The sequence below is a fragment of the Emydura macquarii genome, unplaced genomic scaffold, assembly GCF_026122565.2.
Source record: "Emydura macquarii macquarii isolate MOO-44397 ecotype Brisbane River unplaced genomic scaffold, CSIRO-AGI_Emac_v2 contig_2890, whole genome shotgun sequence".
Taxonomy (NCBI): Eukaryota; Metazoa; Chordata; order Testudines; family Chelidae; genus Emydura; species Emydura macquarii.
The window spans coordinates 2,730,372-2,752,868 of NW_027133027.1; the positions used below are offsets into that span (position 1 = coordinate 2,730,372).

Consider the following 22,497-nt stretch of genomic DNA (forward strand, 5'->3'; position numbering starts at 1 on the left):
CAGAAAATCAAGAGGAACTCAGCCAATAGTCATGCTGATGGAGCTGTTCTTGGAGGGCCTGATATTTTTTGAGATCTCTTGCCTCACCATGTGTGAACTCCTTTGTGTGCCACTTGAAGAGGATCTTCTAACCTTTTGCCCAGTGACACACTGATCTTGAAAAGCCTGATTTTTATTAAGCTTATTAAAAGTCTGTGTGGCTGCCAAACAAAACCAAATGAAGAAAAGCCTGTTAGGTCAGTGATGAACTGAACTCTCAGAAACTACCTTGATTCCAATCAGCCAAGTATGTTCTGAATAAATTTGTGGAATAGTGCACAAAAAGGTAGATCAACCTTTGAGTAATTCATATTCCATCAATCTGATTTTATAGGCTCTTTTATCTCTCACAGTAAGAAACTTTTGTAAGATCAGTAGCTATGTACTTTCTAATTCTCAAGATCATCTTCCTGGAAGCCATCACAGGAACTCCATTATGCTAGCATACAACGTTTTCATACATGTTTTTTAGGATGTTCAAAATATCATACGTAAGAGAAGATCAATTTCATTAGATCCCAAAATATAGCTGTGCTGCCTTTCTGCCCAAATCCCAAGCATCAGAAAGACAATCTGGCACATGTTCACTGACAGAAAGCTGAAGATTTACCTCAGCAGAACTGAGCAATTTAGAAAAAAATCCAAGACTTTGATTGTTTACTGGCCTGTGAAGTGCAGGGTCAAAAAGAATACAGTCTGTGAATGCAGCTATTCTTATATCAGGGAGGCATGCAATGTGAAAGACTTGTTCTGTGTGAAAGAACTTGAGATTTTTTCACCTTGTTGGCAGGAAAAGTTGATGGGCAGGATATGCAATGCATCTATCTCATCCAGTATATGCTCTTTTTTTTAATACAAATACTATAGGAGCAACCATCAGGTGTTTGCTGATGCAGATGTTGGCAGAAGAGTCTTCATTTAATGTGTATCTAACTGTTTTCTATATCATTTGTATACACGTCTTCTATCTTCCTTCCATTCGTTACTCTTCAGTTCTGGCTATTTAACACGAGTAGAGGCTCATCAGACATGACCCCGAAAGAAAAGTATTGCTGTCGTTCAAATTTATCTTATCCAAGAAGACCCAACCCTTCCATAACGGTTTTTGCAATGGGGATATGGCAGTAGAGGTATAGTTTTCCCATGGCTCATAAATTAATATATTATGGTATTATTGCTGGATATTTGCCTAAGAAACACAAATGCCGTAACACCACTTTATTCAATTTCAGTAGGTTATATCTTAGTTATATAGTAGGTTCAGCTGAAATATTCTTTAAATTTACTAATGCTATCATAAGCTTCTGGAGGGAAGTTGATGGATGAGCCATCCACTGGCTAGGTTCACTCCTATGCAAAGCTTTAGCTGCTTCAGTCAAGGAAACTCAACCCACAAATAGATGATTGGCAGATGTGCCTCTTCTCATAGAAGATAAATTGATTAATAAAAAGCTGTTTGTTGTTTTTCCCCTCTTCCATTGTTTGGGTTTTTTTATAATCAACCATACAATTTGAAGTCCTATTTTTTTAAGCTGCAAACTTTAAGCAAAACTAAATATTTTAACAGACACATTTTTTTATGATAGAGGGAAAATGCTTCTGTTGGTCAAGGAAACCAAACTTCTCATCTAAGCTTGTAAGCAGCAAGGTACTGTGTGTATGAGATGTCCAATTTTAAATCTAAATATTTTAGAGATTCTCGGGGAATGTTTACTAAAACATGAAGCTTAGTGGCACTAAAACCAAACAAGCATATTTTAAACTGCTAGTTCCATCTATAAACGCTATACTATCTCTATGTTTTTCAGTTGATTTAGTCTAGTAGCTTCTGGAGGGGAAGCTGGTGAATGGGCCATCTATTGGCTAGGTTCACCCTTATGCAAAGCTTTAGGTGCCTCAGTCAAGGAGACGCAACCCATATTATGATTTCCATGCCCACCCATCATGTTTTCTAGAAGTCTCTGTTCTAAAAATTAAGTATCTTATTGCCAATGAGTTTAATACATTGGAAGCAAGTCTTTCTACTGCTCTGACACAGGCTTGATTTGTGTAAATCTCTTAAAGGACAAAAATCCATTTGAAGACTTGGAGTCCCATGAATTGGCACATGAATGTTCAAGTGAGCTCCATTCAGGGTTAATTGTTCATTTCCTAATGCAGTATGGAATAGTATGCCGTTTTTGTGGAAGTTTACTGTGGCTTTCTCCCATGCAGTTCTCACCACCCCCTCATCTACAAAGAGACTGTACGAAATTGAACATGAATTTTTTTTTTTTAAAAAGGGAGAAAAACTGGCTCTTGATGGTGAGGTTGCATAGCACCTGTAGTTTGTAGGTGTGTAAGAAGATGATAGTTAGTTATCCTCCTAACTTGTAAGTTAGTAAATTTTTATGAATGTTTTTCAGAAAACATGTTTTTAAAAGAAACAAAATGATTTGTGGGTCTCCAAGAGTGGGTTCTGTATTTTTACAAGGTTATGTATAAAATGAAGATAAATTGGTAAAACTGATGTTTGTACATATATCTTTTTATTTGTCATGATGCCATGTTTGATTAGATTGTTGTTTTTTCACATAATCATTTCATATTTGCTCTTTGGCTTAGGCCCAAATTCTTAAATGTGCATAGGCATTGCAACATCTAATACCTTAGGCTCCTAAGTCAATGTCAACACGCCAATTAAAAACCTGCAGCTGGCCCGTGCCAGACTCTCAGAACTCAGGCTAAGAAGCTGTTCAATTGTGGTGTAGATATTTGGGCTCAGGCTGGAGCCTGGACTCTGGGACACCATGAGCAGGAAGGGTCCCAGAGCCTGGGCTCCAGCCCAAGCCTGAATGTCTACACTGCAGTTAAACAGCCCCTTAGCACAACCCCTGTGAGCCAGGGTCAGGTGACACGGGTCAACCATAGGTTTTTAATTGCAGTGTTGACATACACTACCTCTCATTTTCAAAAGTGGAAATAGGCATGTGGGTGCCCAAATCTCACTGTAAATCAATGGGACTTAATCTCCTGAGTCAGTTAGGTGTACTAAACTGAGCAAAGCAACGCCTAAATATATTTTAGAATCTGGGTCTTTTTATATAAGACTAAATTTATTTTATTTCTAGACTAGTTTTACATGAGAAACGCTAAAGTTACCATTTAGAGACATTTCAGTATTTCTCTTCTGCCTTTCCAGGGCTTATTTTATAAAGTCTTATTTTATTATAGTTTACAGATAATAGAAAAAGATTGACAACAAGGCACCTAAGCTTTACCCCCATCTTATTGCTCTTCATAACAAACCTCCTAGTCTGTAAAGTATTCTGGATCTGCCCTTCCTGTGTATTTACAGCTGATTAAACTCCAGAACACAGCAACAATTTTGATAAAAATAATAATGAAAAAGTTGTCTCACTCGGAAATCAGGCTTTGTTCAAAATCTGTTCAGAGTGCATTTTAAATTTCTCTCTTTATTCCTTTACCTGTCTTTTCCACAAATTCCAGCCCCACACACAAACCTGCCATTGAAATATGTATGATTTCATGATTAAAAACATTAATTAATGATACATACCGATTGCTTTCCCTTCCTCCCTGTTACCAAACATGCAAGATTTGCATCACTTTGAGGCTATGCTATTTTTAATGGTCAAAGAGATTAATTCTTCATCTCCTAGGCCTATAAGAAAAGAGAAAAGAAAATATGTCTATAATAGACATTATTGATCAACATAGGTTGGAGGGTAACCAGTTACTCTCAGGGATTTTCTTTAACATACTTTCTAAAATAAGTACTAAATCTTTTTTTTTTTTTTTTCTGTTTTGTGTAGCTATTTTAAAATACCTATATCTCACAGCAAATTCATCAGTTTTCCAGTAATGACTGTATTAAAGAGCACAAAGATTTTACCCTATAGATAATGTTGGTGATTTGTGTTGCTTGTTTCATGGGTTTAGTCATTATTTATGAATTGTGCTTCAATTTTAAAACACATGATTGCTATTATCCACCTTTAGTTATGATTAAAATTTACTAGCATTTAATGTATCTTAGGTATGTTGTACAGGTGAATAGGGAGAGTGAAAGTGGAACCTATGACTCTATTCATTATAATAAGTAATGAAGTCACATATAGCAATTACTTATTAGATGGAATGTTTTTGTAAACAGAGGAATCATTAACAAAAAGTTATAAAGATCCAATTCATAAACAATTATATCACAATAGATTTCACATTTGTAAATTGTTATAAAATGTCTTTTCTGCTGTTTACATAGAGCCTACTGTAATGTTTAGCACAATACAATAGCAAAATAATAAAAATATTAATTATGTTGACACCACGGCGATGAGTATAGTATTAATGGGTCATGTTCTTTCTAATCTTTATTTTTAAACATCAAAGTGTAAAGAAAATACGTAGCCAAGTTCTGATGCAGAATAAAAGTACAGTTGGCCCTAAAATACTTCTGAAGAGTAGTTAAAAAACTGTTCCCAAGATTGAAATTCCTTAAGGAGAGGGAGAGTCTTCCTTTAGATTTTCTCCAAATAGTTCAGATTTGGGGTTCATTTATTATACATCATTTAAGCTCTGGCTGACACAGTACACAATTTATCCCATTAGTAGTGTCTCTTATAAGGTTGATACAGAATGGCCTAAAATCAGGGGTAGTCAATAGGCGGACTGTGGGCCAAATCCAGACTGCCAGACACTTTTGAATGGACTCTGAAATCTTTTTATTTACTTATTATCATTATCGGTTTTTTTATTATTATTATTTTCTCTGTAGTCTGGACCTTGACTATTCCTTGACTAAGAAATTTGGACCTTGACAAAAAAGAATTGACTACCCCTGGCCTAAACCATACAAATGAAGAGAGTAGCAGTTACATTCTCAAATCTTACTGGCATGTATGGGAACAATTTCAGGGAGAAAATAAATAATATGAGAAATACTATTCATTTGCTTAACATTAAGCATGTGCTTAAAAGTTTGCAGGATCAGGGCATGAATCCATTTTAAATGGTGGATGTCTGACTGCCTGGCCTCCTTTAATATGAAACTTTAAATCCTCTGTTTGTCAGAGGAAATCAGTACTTTAAGACATGGTCCGAGGAGGTGCTGGGTACCTTGAAAGTTAAGCTTTTAATGCCTACCTGAATTGGTGGTTAACAGGTTAGTAGCTACCAGATTCTAGCATTTAAAAAAAGTTTAAATGGCTTTATAGTTGTTTGCTGCTTGAAAGTCTGCTGATACGTTTTGAATGTAGTAGTGAATTTTCTTAATACAATTTTATTTCTTTTTATTTTTGAGCCAGCATCAGTACAGGACTTCTCTCTTATGCATCTAATCTCAGCTAAGCATGTATGCCAAATTGTTCCCCATTCCATCCTCAAGGCAGTAATTTGGGAAGTGTCTAGCTAAATCAGATGATTTAGGGTCATCAACCCACAGCTTTCCTGTTGATTTCCATTTTCACTGATTAATTCTCTCCTCTTCCCTGTATGAGCAGCATTTTCCATTTGGAGCTAGAATGCCAGCTATGTTGCCAGAGAGTATTTGAGAGTATTTCAGTCGATACCATTACTCTCTCCATCCTCTGAAAATGTCTGACAGAATTTCCTTAAGATCTGCTGCCAGGGTTGCTACACTTCCCACACAGCATTCCTGTACTGAGCATTTAAGCTTTAATTTAAAAAATTAACATCTGAAATCTAATTTCAGGTTTAATAGGCTCAGATACGTCAACTTTTGTTCACTGTGACCCTTATCCTGTGAGGTGCTGAGAACTGGCTGGGAAGGTGATAATCACTGCACACAGTTCCTTTGACTTAAATTGAACAGGATCTGAGGGTAATCTACATGTCGCAGGACACTTATACACCAAGTTTTTGGTAGTTTTTAAAACTTTTTTAAAAAAATTAAAATAAGTTGTAAAATCAAGCTTAGAGCCTAATTTGCCAGTTTTTATTCCACTCATTTGTTGCAGCTCCTTCTAGAGTGTACCCCTCAAGTGACAAGGTTTGCTTCCTTCACGTCTCTGAAGGGTGGAACCCCCACATTTCAACCAATGTTATGCTGGATTTCTGGGTTACAGCTCCCCTGTTTACCAATCATGGATCCTCTTGCAGGTCCAGTTGGGCTTGATCCCAGCAAGAGACTTACCTTCAAGAGATATGTACAGTGGCTGATAAAAGTGATTCAAACAGGTCTTGCCAAACCAATGTATGGTTTGTTTATCCAAAGGTACATAACAAGGGAAGAAAAGGGTTGAAACAACAAAAGGCCTGCGCACTCGGTCTTACTTAAACCTTATTCTTTCCTTGGAAGTTCTACTTAGCCCAGGTCTCCCCCAGTGGTATACCGAGAAGGGAGGGTAGAGGGGACCATGCCCCCAGGCGCCAGCCTCGGGGAGGGCACCCTCTGTAGAGGAGCCGGCCCTGCTGTTGCAGGCAACCAGGTTCTGGCTTTGATTTCTCTGCCTGGCTGCTGAGGGCTCCTACTGCGGTGGGGGAGGGAGAGCAAGTGTCCTCCTGGCACCCCCCAAAGCGCTGGACACAGGGGTGCCATAAACAGCTGGGAGTGACGTTGCTTACTGAGTCGCTAATCTTCCCCTCTCCCCTTCCCTCACCAGCCAGGACTCAGAGCAATAAATGCTTGCTCCTCTTCACCCCTCCTCTCACCGGCCTAGTCTTTGCTCAGCAATAGGAATGCAGCAGGTGGCAGAGCCAATAGCAGGGCTGGGATCCTCACAGCACTTTTTCAATCTTGAAACAAACAGGCTCAGCTGGAAGGAAGCTCTCAGCAGCAGGCTCTGTGCTTAGTCTGAAGATGCTGCAGATTTCACCATGATCTGCCCCCACCTTCACACTGACATGTTAAAAAGGCAGGAGCAAGCTCCTTGTGACAGCGGTAGAGACAGGACTGCTCAGTTGGAGGAGGGATCTGCTGCCCCAGGAAATGATTATCCTCACAGGCCACCCAGCTTTGGAACTTGAAGGATACCGGGAGCTGTGGGGACCCCAGACACACAGGACACCACAGCCGGGGGGAGGGGGAATTAGGGAGAGTGGGAAACGGGCCCACAGACTCTCCCTGTGGGGCACTGCCGCTGGCTGGGGGCGGAGGGGCACAAATGCAAGCAAGGAGACCCACGATACACCACTAGTCTCCCCAGACTTCAGGTGTGGGAGGGAGAGGCTTCCCTGCCACAGTGTCTCTCTTTGGGGTCTGGCTACAATACAAAGTTTTGTTGGCTTAGCTACGTAGGAAGTGTGGAAAAAATAAACACCTCTAACCAACATAAGCATGTCAGCAAACTCTGCTGTGTAGACACAGCTTATGCTAGCAAAAAAAAAAAAAAGTCCTTTTGTCAGTATTGTTTACGTAGTTCATTATAGTTATTTGACTATACAAAATAGATCTGTTTGCCAGTTTGAACTATATCTCCACTAGTGGGCTCTGCTGGCAAAATTTTTGCAGTCTAAGCTATCCCTCAGTGTCTCCCGCACGTCTTTCCCTGAGCAGCTTCTGATTACTTACCCCTCCCCTTCCTCCCTAGGCAGGGTTTTTTTTTTTTTTAACAGTGTAGTGTCCTTTGATTGTAGGCCCCAGCCTTGGAAAAATATAAGTCTGTTAACCTACCTAGAACCAGCCAGTTAGGTGCATCTCAATCAATAAGCCCATTGTTCTCTTAATGATCCTTGAAGTATTTCCTCCTGCATATCTTATCTTTAATAATTGTTTAGTTTCCTTCTTGTTCTTTCTAACAGCCCCTTTTGAAAAAACTTTATTTAGGCAGAATAATATTAATAAGGTAAACTAAGGTACATATTGTAACACTGGCAAATGAGGTCAATCCAGGGTCAGAGGCCAATTTACTTGCTATTAGGATATATCAAAGTAATTGTTGGATGTAGAAGAGTGTATTAGGTGTTTAAACTTCATGAAAACTAGTGGATTATTACTTGTATTGTCCTCACTTATCTGTTCCTGTACCATGCAATAGCAAACACTTACATTGTGTATACTCTTATAAGTAAATACCCCCATCAAACACAAGTGAAGCCTTGGGGAATGCAAATGAAGAAGAGTTCTAGCTTCAAAGCAAGTGGACATTGTGTGTAAGGTCAAAGACTCAACATTATTTTTTCACTCTCTGACATCAAAGGAAAAGCCCACATGTGTAAAGACACTGTCAGCTTGCTTTCTGTGTAAAAGAGCTATAAATATGGATTCAAGAAATAATCCATCATCTCTGACTGTTTGGACTCTTACAGGGGAGTGTACCAGATGCAAAACTCAGATCCCCAGAGACACCTGGGTACCCTGAAAAGACTTTAGGGAGACTGGCAGTTTATTACATCACTGCCACCATTTGGAACTACAAACTGTGTCTCGTCTGTTATTATATTATACCTTCTTTAACCTCTCAGTAACTCTCATTTCCTTTTCTTAGCTAATAAACCTATAGTTAGTTTTCTATAGAATTGGCTGCCAGTGTTGTTTTTGGTGTAAGATCCAGAGGGTGCCAGTTGATCTGGGGTAAGTGATTGGTCTCTTGGGACTGGGAGAAACCTGATGTGGTATGATTTTAGGTTTGAGTAACCTTTTCTCACAAAGTCCAGTTTGTCTGGGTGGTAAGAGAGACTGGAGAGTCTAAGGGGACTGTTTGCGACTCCATTGCAAGACTGATATAGTGATCCAGGAGTTCGACTTTGTCACTGGTTTGGTGTAATCTAATTATGGAACATACCACCAGTTTGGGGAGTCTGCCCTTGTTTTGCTGACAGTCTGCCCTGAGATAGGTACTCACTGTTCTGAGCCACTCCATACAGCGAGACGCACATACTCCTAAAAAAGAAAAATACTGATACTTCCACATCTTGCCTGCAGTATATCCCCTTCCATAGACCTATGCTAATGATATGTTGTCATTCTGTGAATTGGCTAAGAAATCACTGGCTTTTGCTTACTTCAACCATTCCCTGTCAGAATCTGGAACAGAAGGTTCTGGTTTTTCTTTGATTTCTTCAAATTTAACTTGAACAACTTGCCCCTTGTGGTTGGGTTTGTCTTTTCTTTACCTTTTTCATACTATTTCTATATGGTTCCTTTAAAAAACAAAGTCCAGTTTTGAGTTATATAGAGAGACCATATGAACCACAAATTAAATGTTGAATAGTGGATCCACTAGCAACTTATATAATTAAGAACTTTTAACTATAATGATCATTCTGTTTTATGTACATAGATAATATTTGGCTTACTGTGTAAAGCAATGCTCTAGACATCAGTGTAGTAATTATTTCAGTAGTTTGTTGATTAGAAACTCTGCAAGTGCAGATACTATCACTATTTTTGTTTGTACTTGGTCATATAATTGAAAAAGCTATAAACAAAAATAATTTTGTCTTGTGTCACAGCTAATATCTGAAGTAAACATAGTAATGCCTGGTTTTGTGGAGCAACTGGGATAATCACTATCATTCAGTGTAATGAAAAGTAAAGATCTTACATAATGCACTTACTCATACAATGTAAAATGATCCCTTCATCAGATGATTCAACTGGTGAGCTTTCAACTTCTTTACTTCTGAGTGGTTTGCTTGATAGTTACTGTAGGTTTTGTCTTTTCCCACAGATTAGTAGATACTTAATTTTTTGGGGTTTGTTTTTTATTTTTCTAACCTAGGGACACAGGTAGTCATCATCCAATGATCTGTCTTTCTTTATATCAGCCTATTTTTCAGCAAGTTTAATAATCTGTCCATAAAAATTGAAGTAGTATCAATATAAGAACATTTTGGAGGTGTTAAATTCATAATGTGTAGGATAGACTTTGGACCTGATTTTTCACATACATATATAATTTATGCATATGTCCCACTGAGCACAGTGTAGTTCAAAAGCTTGTCTCGTTCACCAACAGAAGTTGGTCCAAAAAAAGATAGCAGCTCACCCACCTTGTCTTTCATGCTTAAACATACATACGATAGTAAGATTGGAGTCATTGTATATTATGTTTAATATATACACAATTATGGCACTGAATTTTTCACTGTATATGTGGTACATATATGCACAGCTAATGTACATTTAGTCTGCAAATTATAAAGAACATTATTTAAAATAAGCAAACCATTTTTTAAAAAATGAAAAGCATTTCTAAAAATAAAAATGAGTGAGAAGATTATGTTCTACTTTTTGTGGTTATATGTTAAACCTTTGTTTTGTTTGTTTTTAATTTTTAAATGACAAATAATTTAGGACATATGGTATGTTGACAGTGTTCAAAGTCAACAGTAAGAAAAAGCTTCATGAAAATTTTCCAGAGCAGTGGGGCTTCCCTCGCAGGGGTGAGGGAACTCCTGCTCCCCCCACAATGTTCCTCCATGCCCCCTCGGGGGGGGGGGAGGGGGCACGCCCCACACTGAGGACCTTTGGTGTAGACACTTCTTACACTAATAGAAGTGGATTTTTCATCAGTGTAGGTTATCTGCTCCTCTGAGAGGCATTAGCTAGGTTGACAGAAGAATCCTTCAGTTGACTTAGGTGCATCTACACTGAGGGTTAGGTCAACCTAACGGGTGCTCAGGGCATGGAATTTTTCACAGCCCTGAGCGATGTAGCTAGGTTGACATAAGTTTTAGATGTAGACTAGGCCTTAGATTGTAAAATCTTTGAGGCTGGGTACGTATCTTGTTAGTTTTAGAAAGTGCTATGAATATTTGCAGTGTTCTAAACATGATAAGTAAAGATATCTGTCTAATAAGGATTACCACAAATGTGTACTCAATGGAATTTTTAGTAAATTAGACCCATGCTAATCACAGACCTCAGGTACAAACAAAATTAGAAGTGTCTCGTCCTCACTTCTTGTCCTCACTTCTCAGCAAAGATTTAATAAGAGTGAAGTCTTGTGAAGTATTATAATTAAATCTTAAAAATAATTAAAATTGTAATAAAAATTAAGCAACACTTGTCAAATATGTGACCAAAGTAAATTGTGTGATGCATTATTCTTGCTGTGTGCTTGTTTGGCCACTCTGCTCAGTAATTAAGAATGGTTCTCTGTCATTTGTAGAATATTGAAGTTTTTCTACAATCAGAATGCTTCAAAACGATCTGTATTGAGGCATATGTTGCATAGACACATGTGTATGCAATAGTTATAGTAATTTATTGAAGGGCATAATGGGACTTGCAGGAAGTGAAATAGATTTATTGGCTTCATACAAAATGTGTAGTTGCCTAATTATTATTTCCATCAGCTTTTCATTGCTTAGGGTAACAGACTATGTCACAAATGGTTAGGAATTTCTGATGGGTACTTGTTATATTTTAGTTGAGGTAAGAAAAACAGAATACACTTAAGGAGCTCAAAATACTTATTAATAATCCTACTGGAAATCTAAGTAGAACATATCCGAAATATTTACATAATCAGTTTTTCTCTATATATTATTATTATGAATCTAAATAAAATGAATGAATGTACTGTAACTTTTAAGTGTGGTATGCTGAAGTTGTAAATTCTTTAAGCGATAAAATTGTAGTTCTTAGCGTATTCAAATATATGTTTAGATGGCAAATCTGCTAAATTATCTAAAGAAAGACAAACATTACATCATATCTGCTGTGTATAGGTCAAAACGTATGAGGAAATGAGGTGGATATCCCACCTACAGTTTTGGATTGCTAAGTAGCAGCTTAGCAAGCTTAAAGGTTCACAAATACCAGTCAGGGCTGGAAGCATGTAGACAATGCTGACTTACAGATTGCCTGTGAATCCACGTGATGTAATATACTATAAAATGTATGTCATATAACTTAATAAAATATATTAGTGCTTTAACTGTTAAGTAATTTTTAAAAGAAATAATCTTTAGAAAAACAGTAAAATAAGATTGGCGGAGCGGTTGTATGTCTCTCTCCCATGAAAGCAGTAGTGAAAGGGGTATATAAAACCTGCACTTTTTATGCTTCATATTTTCATTTTATAGAAATTGTCTTTGACAGGACTTTTCCCGGGAGGAAAAAAATTCAAAACATAGGATACATTTCAGTTATGTCTGGCTGTGGGAAGATATAGCTATATAAAGTCTCTGTATGAAGTCAGTCAGCATGACTAGATATGTGAACAACTTCTTAATGCTGCCTCTTGCAGTAGATTCATCACTGGGGGCCCGATGCTACAAGCTGCTGACAACCCTCAACTCCCATTCAAAGGAAACACTCAGCATCTCACAGGATCAGGCCCTGTATAAAATTACTAGATGTTGATTTGATTTTGAGACAATCTTTTATATGTAATGTACTTAATTTTTGTACATCTACAAGTGTGTTATATGTAAGGTATATGCTACCCAGTTGCTGTTTTCTGGTTTGCTAATGTTTGTGGTAAGCAAGTAATCACAATTAAACCAATAATACATTTTAAATAAGATTTCCTATTGCTGTCCGTGGGTCATATTCTGCTCCCACTGAATTCAGTGTCAAAAACCCATTGATCTAAATGGGGGCAGGAGTTTGCCTGCAGGACTACAGATGTAGACTTATTCCTCTATTTAATTCAATGTAAATTTGGGGGTCAGTCCTTTAAATGTGAACAAGCTGTGCCATTGCATTGTATGGGACTATTTACAGGAGTGATGTTACTCACAAGTGTAAACATTTGAAAGATTGGCTTCGGTGTGCATAGGGAATATAATGCTCTATCTTGGTTTTTTTTTGAGCGTTAAAAGTACAAGATGGAACAACTTGTATAGCACTTATTCTCCAAACCCATAAAAGAGTATTTATATTTTAGTTCTCTTCCTTTAATTTAAAAAAAAAATTGAAATATAACTGCAGGCTATTACTTCAGTTACTGACAAATAGTGCCAATGAGCCAAACCCTAACAAATCTTTATGATAGTGAATCCCAAACTTTTCCTATTGCACCCCCCACTTACCAGTAATGGAATCTGCCCGTGCCCCTTCTCCATTGCTGCACAGCCAATGCTTCCTCAGCAGAACTGGTGTTGGGGGAGGAGCTGGGGCTAGAGATGAAGCTGGACTGGTGGCAGAGAGGGAATGGGGACAGAGCTGGGCTAGGGCAGAGTGGAGCTGCGGCCAGGGACAGAGCTGTGGCCGGAGCTGGGGCTGAGGACTGGGGCAAAGCTGGGTGGTGCTTCCTCCTTACCGCCCCATGGGGGCTGACCTGAGTCCTGCCACGTGGCTCCCTAAATGTTCCGGGGGGAAGGGTCCCACAGTCTGAGACCACTGCTTGATGATATGTTATTACTTTGACTCTCCACTATTTGGAAAGATACTGAGAAGGCAGAGTCTTATCATGGAAAAGTTCATTAGGGGATAGATTGTGGTGGACAATTATGTGGCCTCACTTTGGACAAGGGGAGGAAGTAAAGGCCAGCCAGAACTGCAGCTCCTGCAATCATGCGAGTACGATAACTACTACCAAGGTCTCCCCACCAGGAACAACTTATCTGAAAGAGGGTGGAGAGTATGCAGAGCTATGGTTCCATTCCTCCAGTGTACCAGTCCAGAGATCTGAGTGTACTATACCCTTTTAAATGCACTCCACCAGTACAGCCAGAGAGCTTCTGTGATTCCCCTGCAGCAGCAGTACAGTTCTGCATCACCCCTAACTATGGGCTGTCCCATGGGACTTAGCCTCCTAAGTCAATTAGGTGGTTTTGAAACTTTTACCTTGTATCTAAATTAGAGCTGTCAAACAATTAAAATAAAGTAATCACAAGATTTAAAAAAAAGTTGCAATTAATTGCCATTTTAATTGCACTGTTAAACAATAATAGAATGCCATTTATTTAAATATTTTGGTGTTGGGGGGAGAGGGGGAGAGTGTGTGTGTGTATGTGTGTGTTTCTTGGGAGAGTGCTGTCCCTAAGTACAGCATGCAGAAGCCTGGATGCTTTTTCAGACAGCACTCATTCCTGAGCCAGCAGCATTAGACTGGCTGTATCTGTTCTCTGACCCCAGCTCAGTGGCAACTGGATACATGGGCCGGAGAAGGGGGATGCCCCAACATTAGCCGCCCCTTCCCTTCTCCCGACCCTGCTTGTGCAGAAGATAGGAGGCAGGCTCCTGGTCCGGAGCAACTTGGCCAGGGGCAGCTCCATACAGGGGAAGTGGGTGGGAGCAGCAGTGGAGCATAGTGGCGGGAGGAGGGGTGCCCCGGACCAGGAGGCATGCAGCAGTGCCCCCCTGAGCAAAGTATCCTTGTGTGCAGTTAATGTTCTTTTTTTTTTTTTTTTAAAAGTACTTTGCTTTTTTTATTTAATCACATGCGTTAACTATGATTAATTGACGGCCCTAATTATTTTTTACTACAAATATTTGCACTGTGAAAAAGATTTAAAAAAAAGACAGTGCAATCTACAAGTCGAAGCATGAAGGGGCATACGACTGTTTAGCATGTCTGGCATGTAAATACCTTACAGCGCTGGCTACAACAGTGCCATACAAACACCTGTTCTCACTTTCAGGTAATGTAAATAAGAAACAGGCAGCGTTATATCCTGTAAATGTAAACAAACTTGTTTGTCTTAACAATTGGATGAACAAGAAGTAGGACTGAGGCTATGTCTACACTGATGGTGGCAAAGTCGCCACCGTCAGATTGACTTATCTGGATCCACTGAGCGATCAGTGAAGACCCGCTCAGTCAATCCAGAAGTCAACATACTAAAACCACCTCCTCAAGTGGCATAGCACTGCGTTGACAGGAATGCAGTTCCCGTCAGAGCAGTGCAGTGAAGACGGCATGCAAAAGAGAAGCACAGAAGTCGACGGGAGTTACACAAGTTCTTTGTGTAATTTGCGTAACTCCCGTCGATTGCTGCCGAATCCCAGAGGTAAGTGTAGACCAAGCCTGAGTATACTTGTAGGCTTTAAAGTTTTACATTATTTTGTTTTTGAATGCAGTTATGTTTAAAAAAAAAAAAAAAAATCTACTTCTGCAAGTTGCACTTCCACGAGAAAGAGAGTGCCTACAGTACTTGACTGAGGTGAATTGAAAAAATACTATTATCTTTTTTACAGTGGAAATATTTGTAATAAAAATATTAAGTGAGCACTGTACATTTTGTATTCTGTGTTGTAATTGAAATCAATATATTTGCCACACATCCAAAACATCCAAAAATATTTATAATAAATTTAAATAGGCATTCTATTATTGTTTAACAGTGTGATTAAAACTGCGATTAATCGCGGCTAATTATTTTAATCTAGTTAATGTATTTTGCATTAATCACTTGGGTTAACTGCAATTAATTGACAGCCCTAATTTAAATTACACAGTCTGAACTCAGGTCTTGGTGGTTAGCTAAAAACCTGTGTAAGTTCATATCTTCAGTCGCTTTGTTTTTAAAAGTGTTTGTATGGGAATGTAAAAGTTTACCCATGTATGATGTAGTTTCATGTTTTAGAATATTAACATCTTAAGAGTGAATTTGTATTTTAAATTTATGTGTATCTTTAAGATTGACTTAGAATGCATGGAAAAGATACTCCATCACAGAGGTAGAAAAACTGAGATTAACTTCCATTGTAGTATGGCTTAAGATGAGACTGGCGTATAGTTATATCTAGAGCTTAAGTCTTTGAACCTGATTGGGCTCATGCAATCTTCCTTGGAAAGAGATCTTTGTGCAGATTTCCTGCTCCCTTGTGGCTCAGCGGCTCAGCTACTTCCACAGCAGCATTCCCCATCACCACCTTTTTTCCCCACAGAGCATATGGAGGTCTCTTTGTAGCACCATAGATCTGCGAGTGAGCAAGCTGTGGAGGGGTAGGGGTGGCACATGTCTTCATCCATCTGCACATCCATCAGATTCCAGCACAAAATGAAATACACCTCAAGGTTGTATTAGTTTCCCACTGCTCTCCATCCCTGCTCAAGCATGCACATAGTGAGGTTTCATGGTACAGATGCCAGCTGCAGAAGCCTTGCCGGGATGACTCCATTGGATCCCTTGGTGGGGTGGGTTGCTGGGAGCACTGCTAGCATGAAGGCACAGGGTCTCTGCACAGATGGCCCTCCCACTGGTCCATGGGTTATGTTCTACAGTTCCATAGTTGGATCAACCACACGCACCTGAAGGAACAGTTTTTATCACTTTGCCCTGTCCTTGGGTTTTGCCATAGGAAAGGGCAGTTGGGCCTTTTGATTCTACCCCACATCAAATATTTATTGTGGAAAAAATCTTGTTTGTGGTTTATATTACCATAATGTTTAATGCTGTATTAACATTGTAATGTTTTAATAACACTGAATATTTTCTAAGATGTGTTAAAATGTTTTATGTCAGTAACGAACATTAATGCCTATTTTATGTAGTCCACTGGGCTACATGAGTTATTACAGATAATATAAACATGTTATAGGTTACTTATCAACTGCATATCTCATAGCACTGCTTTTATTCCTTTAGTTCTTATTCTGCATATGCTTAATGTATCAGTAGCAAATTTAGGTGCTAGTACTGTATGGTAAGATTTTTACAAAGCAATATACTGTACTGTATGGTATGACTTACACAATATATTTATTTACATGAGAATGATAGATTACCCGTAAATGAGATAATCCTAGAAAGTAGGATATTAACACCAAGCAGACATTTTCAAGAAATGATTATTTTTACAACTTCATTTAATTCACATTTTAATATGGTATATATCTTTTTCTTAAACAGATAAAATTGAAGAAGCACAAAAAGAACTTAATGAGACAGAAGATCAGCAGAAAGGTAAAAAAGCTAAAACAATTTATGGCTATTGTAGAGGCTGATCAAACCCTTTTGAAGTCTGTGGAAAGTCTCCCATTGACTTAGATGAGTTTTGGGTTAAGCCAATAGAATGCATGTCTGTAGAGCAGATGCTGTAATCTCTAACACCCAGTCTTGCTAACACACACTTACTTAAATGGAATCACTTGAGTTGTCCCATTGACTTTGACTGCTGAGGTGAATTAAATTGTTTGTACTGACATTTCAGCTGATAACAGGGGTTAATTAATGATTGATAATGATATTTTGTCCATGATATTCAAGGTGTGATTGGTTCATATGGATTAGGAGAGGACATTTCTCAGTTTTTTTAACATTCAGATGACCTCTGACAAAAGAAATCTGTGTGGCAAAGACTAGTGGTGACTGGTGGTAGTGGTTATATGAGGTTGGCTGAAAGCAGTAGCATAGGAGATTAATGCTCTGGGTCATAAATGTTAAAGGCATTCTTCTCCTCCTTGATAGATAGTATCTTCGAAGTCTCATCTGACATGACAGATGGTGGACAATTTGGTGAATCTTTAATGTTATTGCCTGGAAACAGAGTTGTTTGTTTTTTTATATGAGTTTCATAATTTTTTACAGATCATTGTTTCAGACTTTATTCATAGCCTCTCTGCAAAATAGAGATTACATTTGCCTATGTTACAGAGATGATGATGTGTCCCAACTAATGTTTGCAAAGTATAGGCTCAATCACTGGAAGCAGTGAACACTTTTGGTGTGAAGAGAAGCAACTAGAGGGTCTTTTTAGAGAAAGTTGGATGCAAACATTTGTTGTTATGCATCAGGGCCTTTACAAATATTTGGTGAAATGTCAAGGGTGAAGTAAACAAAAGTAAATGATTAAATGCTAAAATCAGCACGCTTAAAACTAAAATACTATATTTGAATATCCTTTGCAAATTTAGAGACTTCTCCATTTCCATTAATCAGACTTGGTACTAAACTTTAATTGCTTCTGGCACATTCTTATTTAGCAGATCCCTGTGTAACTTCAGTTCAGATTATAACTGCTTATTTAAGTGATAAAAGCAGATATTTTTTATTATTGTCAGTCTTGCAATTTAAAACCAGTACAGCTGTGGGAGAATAAACTAGGCACTCCGTTAGGTACGTTCTATGTTCAGTGCCATGCCTGCAGTCGGCATAGCTGAAATTATGTGCTTAGTTACACCTGTGCAGCCTCACTGAAGGCAGTAGGGTTGCCATGGTGTAACTAAGGATATAATTTGAAGACAATGGGGTTACGGAGGTCCAAATGAGAACAACATTTGGCCTTCAGAATCCCTACTACTGGTAATGACTTAATTTTCAAGACTAAGTTTATAAGACTGGGAGTTTTAGAAAATTAGATATGGAAATAATTGAGACAATAAGGGGGGAGAACCATTTGCTACCTTTTTACCTCTTTACAGAGTAAAAATGCACTTTTCCTCTTAAGAAAAAGTATTTATTTTATTTTTTGTGTATATGTCTTACTTAGGTGAACTTGCTGCTAATATGAGCTAGATTCTGATGGATTTCATTTGATGAAGCAATCAAATTCTTAAGAATATTGAAAGATAGAAATAAATATTTGTATAAAACTGAAAAAGTCATTTAAAATATGAAGCTTTCAAATGATGATGAAACAAAGTAAAATATATAAATTCACCTAAAGTATGTGTTTTTCTTTCCATTTTAAGTTCTTTTGTATCTTAATTACCAAATGGTCTTTTCAGTATAGAGATTCCTTAGGTAAGTGTCTTTCTTATTTTAAATTAATAGGGTAATAAATTCCACAAACTTACAAGGCAACTACTGTTTGGTGATATTATAATTTATATTCTCTACTTGTAGAGGAAAATGTTTTCATGAGTTTATTATACATGCTGTTTTTTCAGCTGACAGTAATTTACCAGTGATCAGATTTATAAATGACAAGTGTGTGTGGCAAAAGCCACAAAAAGAGTTTGTACTGAATACACCTTGTTTTCATTATGTAAAGAAGTTAAGATAAGCAGAAAATTGTAATAGATTTTTTTTTAAATCGAACACAGTGAGGAAAATAAAGAAGCAGAATAGAGTTATTTATAGACCGATTTCTCTACCTATGGAACCTTACATGTTCATGGCATGTCCCCACCCTATCTACCATCTGTCGTTCACTATTGAAAGATCAGCCCCTGCCTCTGGCCAGCCCATAATGCCAGCTCCCGCCCATTGCCATCTTGTTAAATTTCAAATAGGCACATTTGTGCTTCCTCTGATGCGGCCTTTCTCACTTGGAGATGCTCCCTGTAAACATCTGCAAAATTAACTCATTATCTTTCTTCAAAACCCTTCTTAAAACTTTCCTTTGCCATAAGATGTACACAAATCATGACAATGGTTAGGCTGCTGGTGAACTGAGAGCACTGCCTGTCAGGCTGACCAATATTGTCTCATTGTTTCCTTGTAATCCACTTTGGTCTGTCTGTATCCATTGGTTGTCTCTTGTGTTATACTTAGATTGTAAGTTCTTGCGGGCAGAGACCATGTTTTTGTTCTGGTTGTACAGTGCCTCGCACAATGGGGTCCAAATGCATGACTGAAGCTCCTAGGCATTAGATAATAATTTTAATAATATTTAGAATAAAGCTCAACTGGAAAACCAAGACGTTTTCATTTACAGATATCTTAACTTGATTACATTACATATACATGAGAGGAAATAGTTTGACTATTCTTAATCTAAATGGAAAAAAAAGAACATTCATTTATGCAATACATTGAACTCTAGTGTAAGTTAGGAAAGGAAGGTTGCTTTCGTAATTGAAGTACATGATTTGTCAGGTTCTAATACAGGTTCATCACAGTCATGCTGTGTGTCCTGGGACAAGTCACTTTACTTCTGTCTTCATCTGTAAAATAAAAGTAATACCTGCCTCAGAGGTTACTGTGAGCCTTAATTCATTAATGTTTGTGAAGTTCTTTCAAATCCTTAGATTAAAGGTGCTAAAATAATACTAAGTGTTGTTGCTAATCGCTAGTGTAAGGCTTGAGGTTGTTTTCAGCTAACAAGTTGTAGGTCGAAACTCATTTAAGTGGCTAACGAGCATACCTGATCCTCGAGGACAAGTGTAAGCATCTGATGGCTAATGTAAGCATCTGATGGCTCAGGAAGCCAGATGTCGTCTTAGTGATTCTAATTGCAATGAGAACAGCACATTTGCTTTTAGAATTTCTGTCTCATCTGCTATCTATCTGTAAGAACCCACCTTCTTCCTCCACCCTACCCCGAGTGTAGCCCTAGCATTCTTGATGTAAATAGAGTGATTAAAGTGTCTCTGCATATATGTAACGACCATTATGACTGTTGTTCTCTCTGGATGGGACAATGTCTGTATTTGTAAGTGAATAGGTAAAGAATTTAAAACATACTATGTAATCGATAAGAAAGTGTATATAATTGACCACTGTAATACCATGAAGTTGAAGCTGATTTATCAGACTTCCTGGTATCGTGAATAAACCTCTTCAGTATTGTCTGTGCTGCCTGATTCTTGGAGAAAGGATCCTTCATGATTTACACTAGCAAGAAAGCACATAGTGAGTACAGATACTGTCAGCATATCCAAACACCATTGCATTCTTACATACTAAGCTTAGCCAACTCTGAAGTGAATTAATTTTGAACATTGAAAAGTAGGCTCTGAAAAACTAGTGGCTAAAATTCTTAGTGCCCCATTCTTATTTCATCTCCATTCTGTGCAGTAAGGTCTGAATTGGCTGTAATAGGAAAATTGTGAATTAAGGGGCGTTAGAAATGTCTGCATTGGAAACATTTGCTTAGAGTGTTCAATAAAGTCTAACACACATTGTCTTGAACTCAAGTAGTTCATGTACATAGAATCTGCCTCATTCTGGCAAAGTTCCATGTAAAAATGTGTGTAGTTTCATTTTGCTTTCCTAAAATAAAACATTTAACAAAGGAAAACAAATCCTACTGTAATTGGGAGGTAGGGAGAAGAACTGATCATATTACAATAACTAGTAAAGTGTGCAGTAAGGTTTTTAATCTGTGAAGTCCTGCAATCTCAGTCTTGTCACCTCTCTTCAATTTGTGTGTAACGTTACTGCGTGAAATCACGGAGAGATACTCAGTTAGAGTGTCGTTAATATATCAATGTCTCCTCATCACTCATAGATAGTGATATATTCCCACTGTCCTAGTGCCTGAAAAAATATAAGAACCTGAGTGACAGATAGATGGCTCAAGCTAAAATCTGGAAAGATGGAAGTGATGATGATAGGCAAATTAAATCATTTTGATGATCTACCATGATATGGGATCTCACTCTCCACAGAGGATGTCTGCCCTGAGGCTTTTTTGGAGTCTTTTTGGACTCCTCACTATTTTTAGGTATCCAGATAGTAGCATAAGCCAAAAGTGCCTTCTTTTTATCTTATACTTGCTGGAGACTATTCCCTTGCCTCTTGGAAGAGGACCTAGTTATGCTGATCCATGCTTTCATTACATTTATTTCATATTTGTATGTTAGCTTCTCAACCATCAAGAATAGAAACTGGCTTATTTTAAATGAAAGCTTAAATTCTTCAAAAATAGACGTTTTAAATCCTATCCCACATTTACCATGAAAAGCTGTCACGTGACAGTGGTGGATTTTTAAGCCCTGAGTTAACTATTTATTCTGTTTGCTTACAACAGAGCTACCTAACTTTGAATTTCTAAATGTCTTTGAAGTGCAAACTAATAATGATTTGTGTAGTTCTGCTGTATGTTTTCTTTATGTCTGGTTTCCTAAAGTCTTTGTTCTTGTACATAAATAAAACATAGCAACAAACATATACAAATAGCTATTCAGTGATTCTTGGTACATCAGACTACAAGATTTTAAATTTATATGGGATATTTTTCTAAGTTATAAACTGCAGCACAAATAGGAATTATGGGCTTCATGCAGGAATTATCTTGTGAGGTACTATGGCTTGTGGTATGTAGGCTGTCAGACTACATGATCGTAACGGTCCCTTCTGGCATTAAAATCTATGGGTAGGTCTACACTTACAGCAGTTGGTAGAATACAAACACTGTATGCCCAGCTAGCACGGGTATAAATAGCAGTGTAGACAATGCGGCGCTGTTTAACGAGTAGAGTACAGACACGTCTGTTACCAGATTTGCCCGTCACCTTGGGGTATGCTCATTTATTAGGATTACCTTCCTGGAAGGGGGTGTGATTCTATGGGGTGTGATTCTACTAATGTACTGCTTGTGTTACTTGTGTGTTCATATGGCTACAAGTCCTCTACCAGTGGAGCTATCCTGCAGGACCTAAGGTTTCCAAGGCTGGGTTCCTCCAGCACCAGATTCAAATAACCCTCCCCCCCACCCCCAGATACACAACACGCATTCCAGATTAACCAAGTGTGTCTGAGAGAACTGGGCTATCAACACTCTCAGTTGATCCCTTATATGTCCCTGAACTCAGCAGGCTGGGTGACACCACACTTTCAGTGGCCACCCTTATATGCCCCTTTGCAACGCACCAGAATAGAGCACACTTCTTGAGCAGGCTGGGTCCAAACAGCATGTTTCGGCTGCTCCCTTTATTTGCCCCTGGACTCAATCAGGCTGGGTCAAACAGCACTTTGAGCCGCACCCTT

General features: G+C 38.2%; 1 protein-coding gene across 2 annotated transcripts in view; it reads left to right on the forward strand.

Annotated features, from left to right (window-relative positions):
• Nucleotides 1-22,497, forward strand: part of HIVEP1 (HIVEP zinc finger 1) — a 150,086-nt gene that overhangs the window by 69,001 nt on the left and 58,588 nt on the right. For both annotated transcript variants that reach the window (XM_067568340.1, XM_067568341.1), the window contains exon 3: nucleotides 16,753-16,806. In XM_067568340.1, the coding sequence (XP_067424441.1) occupies nucleotides 16,753-16,806 (54 nt within the window). The remainder of the gene's footprint in view (nucleotides 1-16,752; nucleotides 16,807-22,497) is intronic.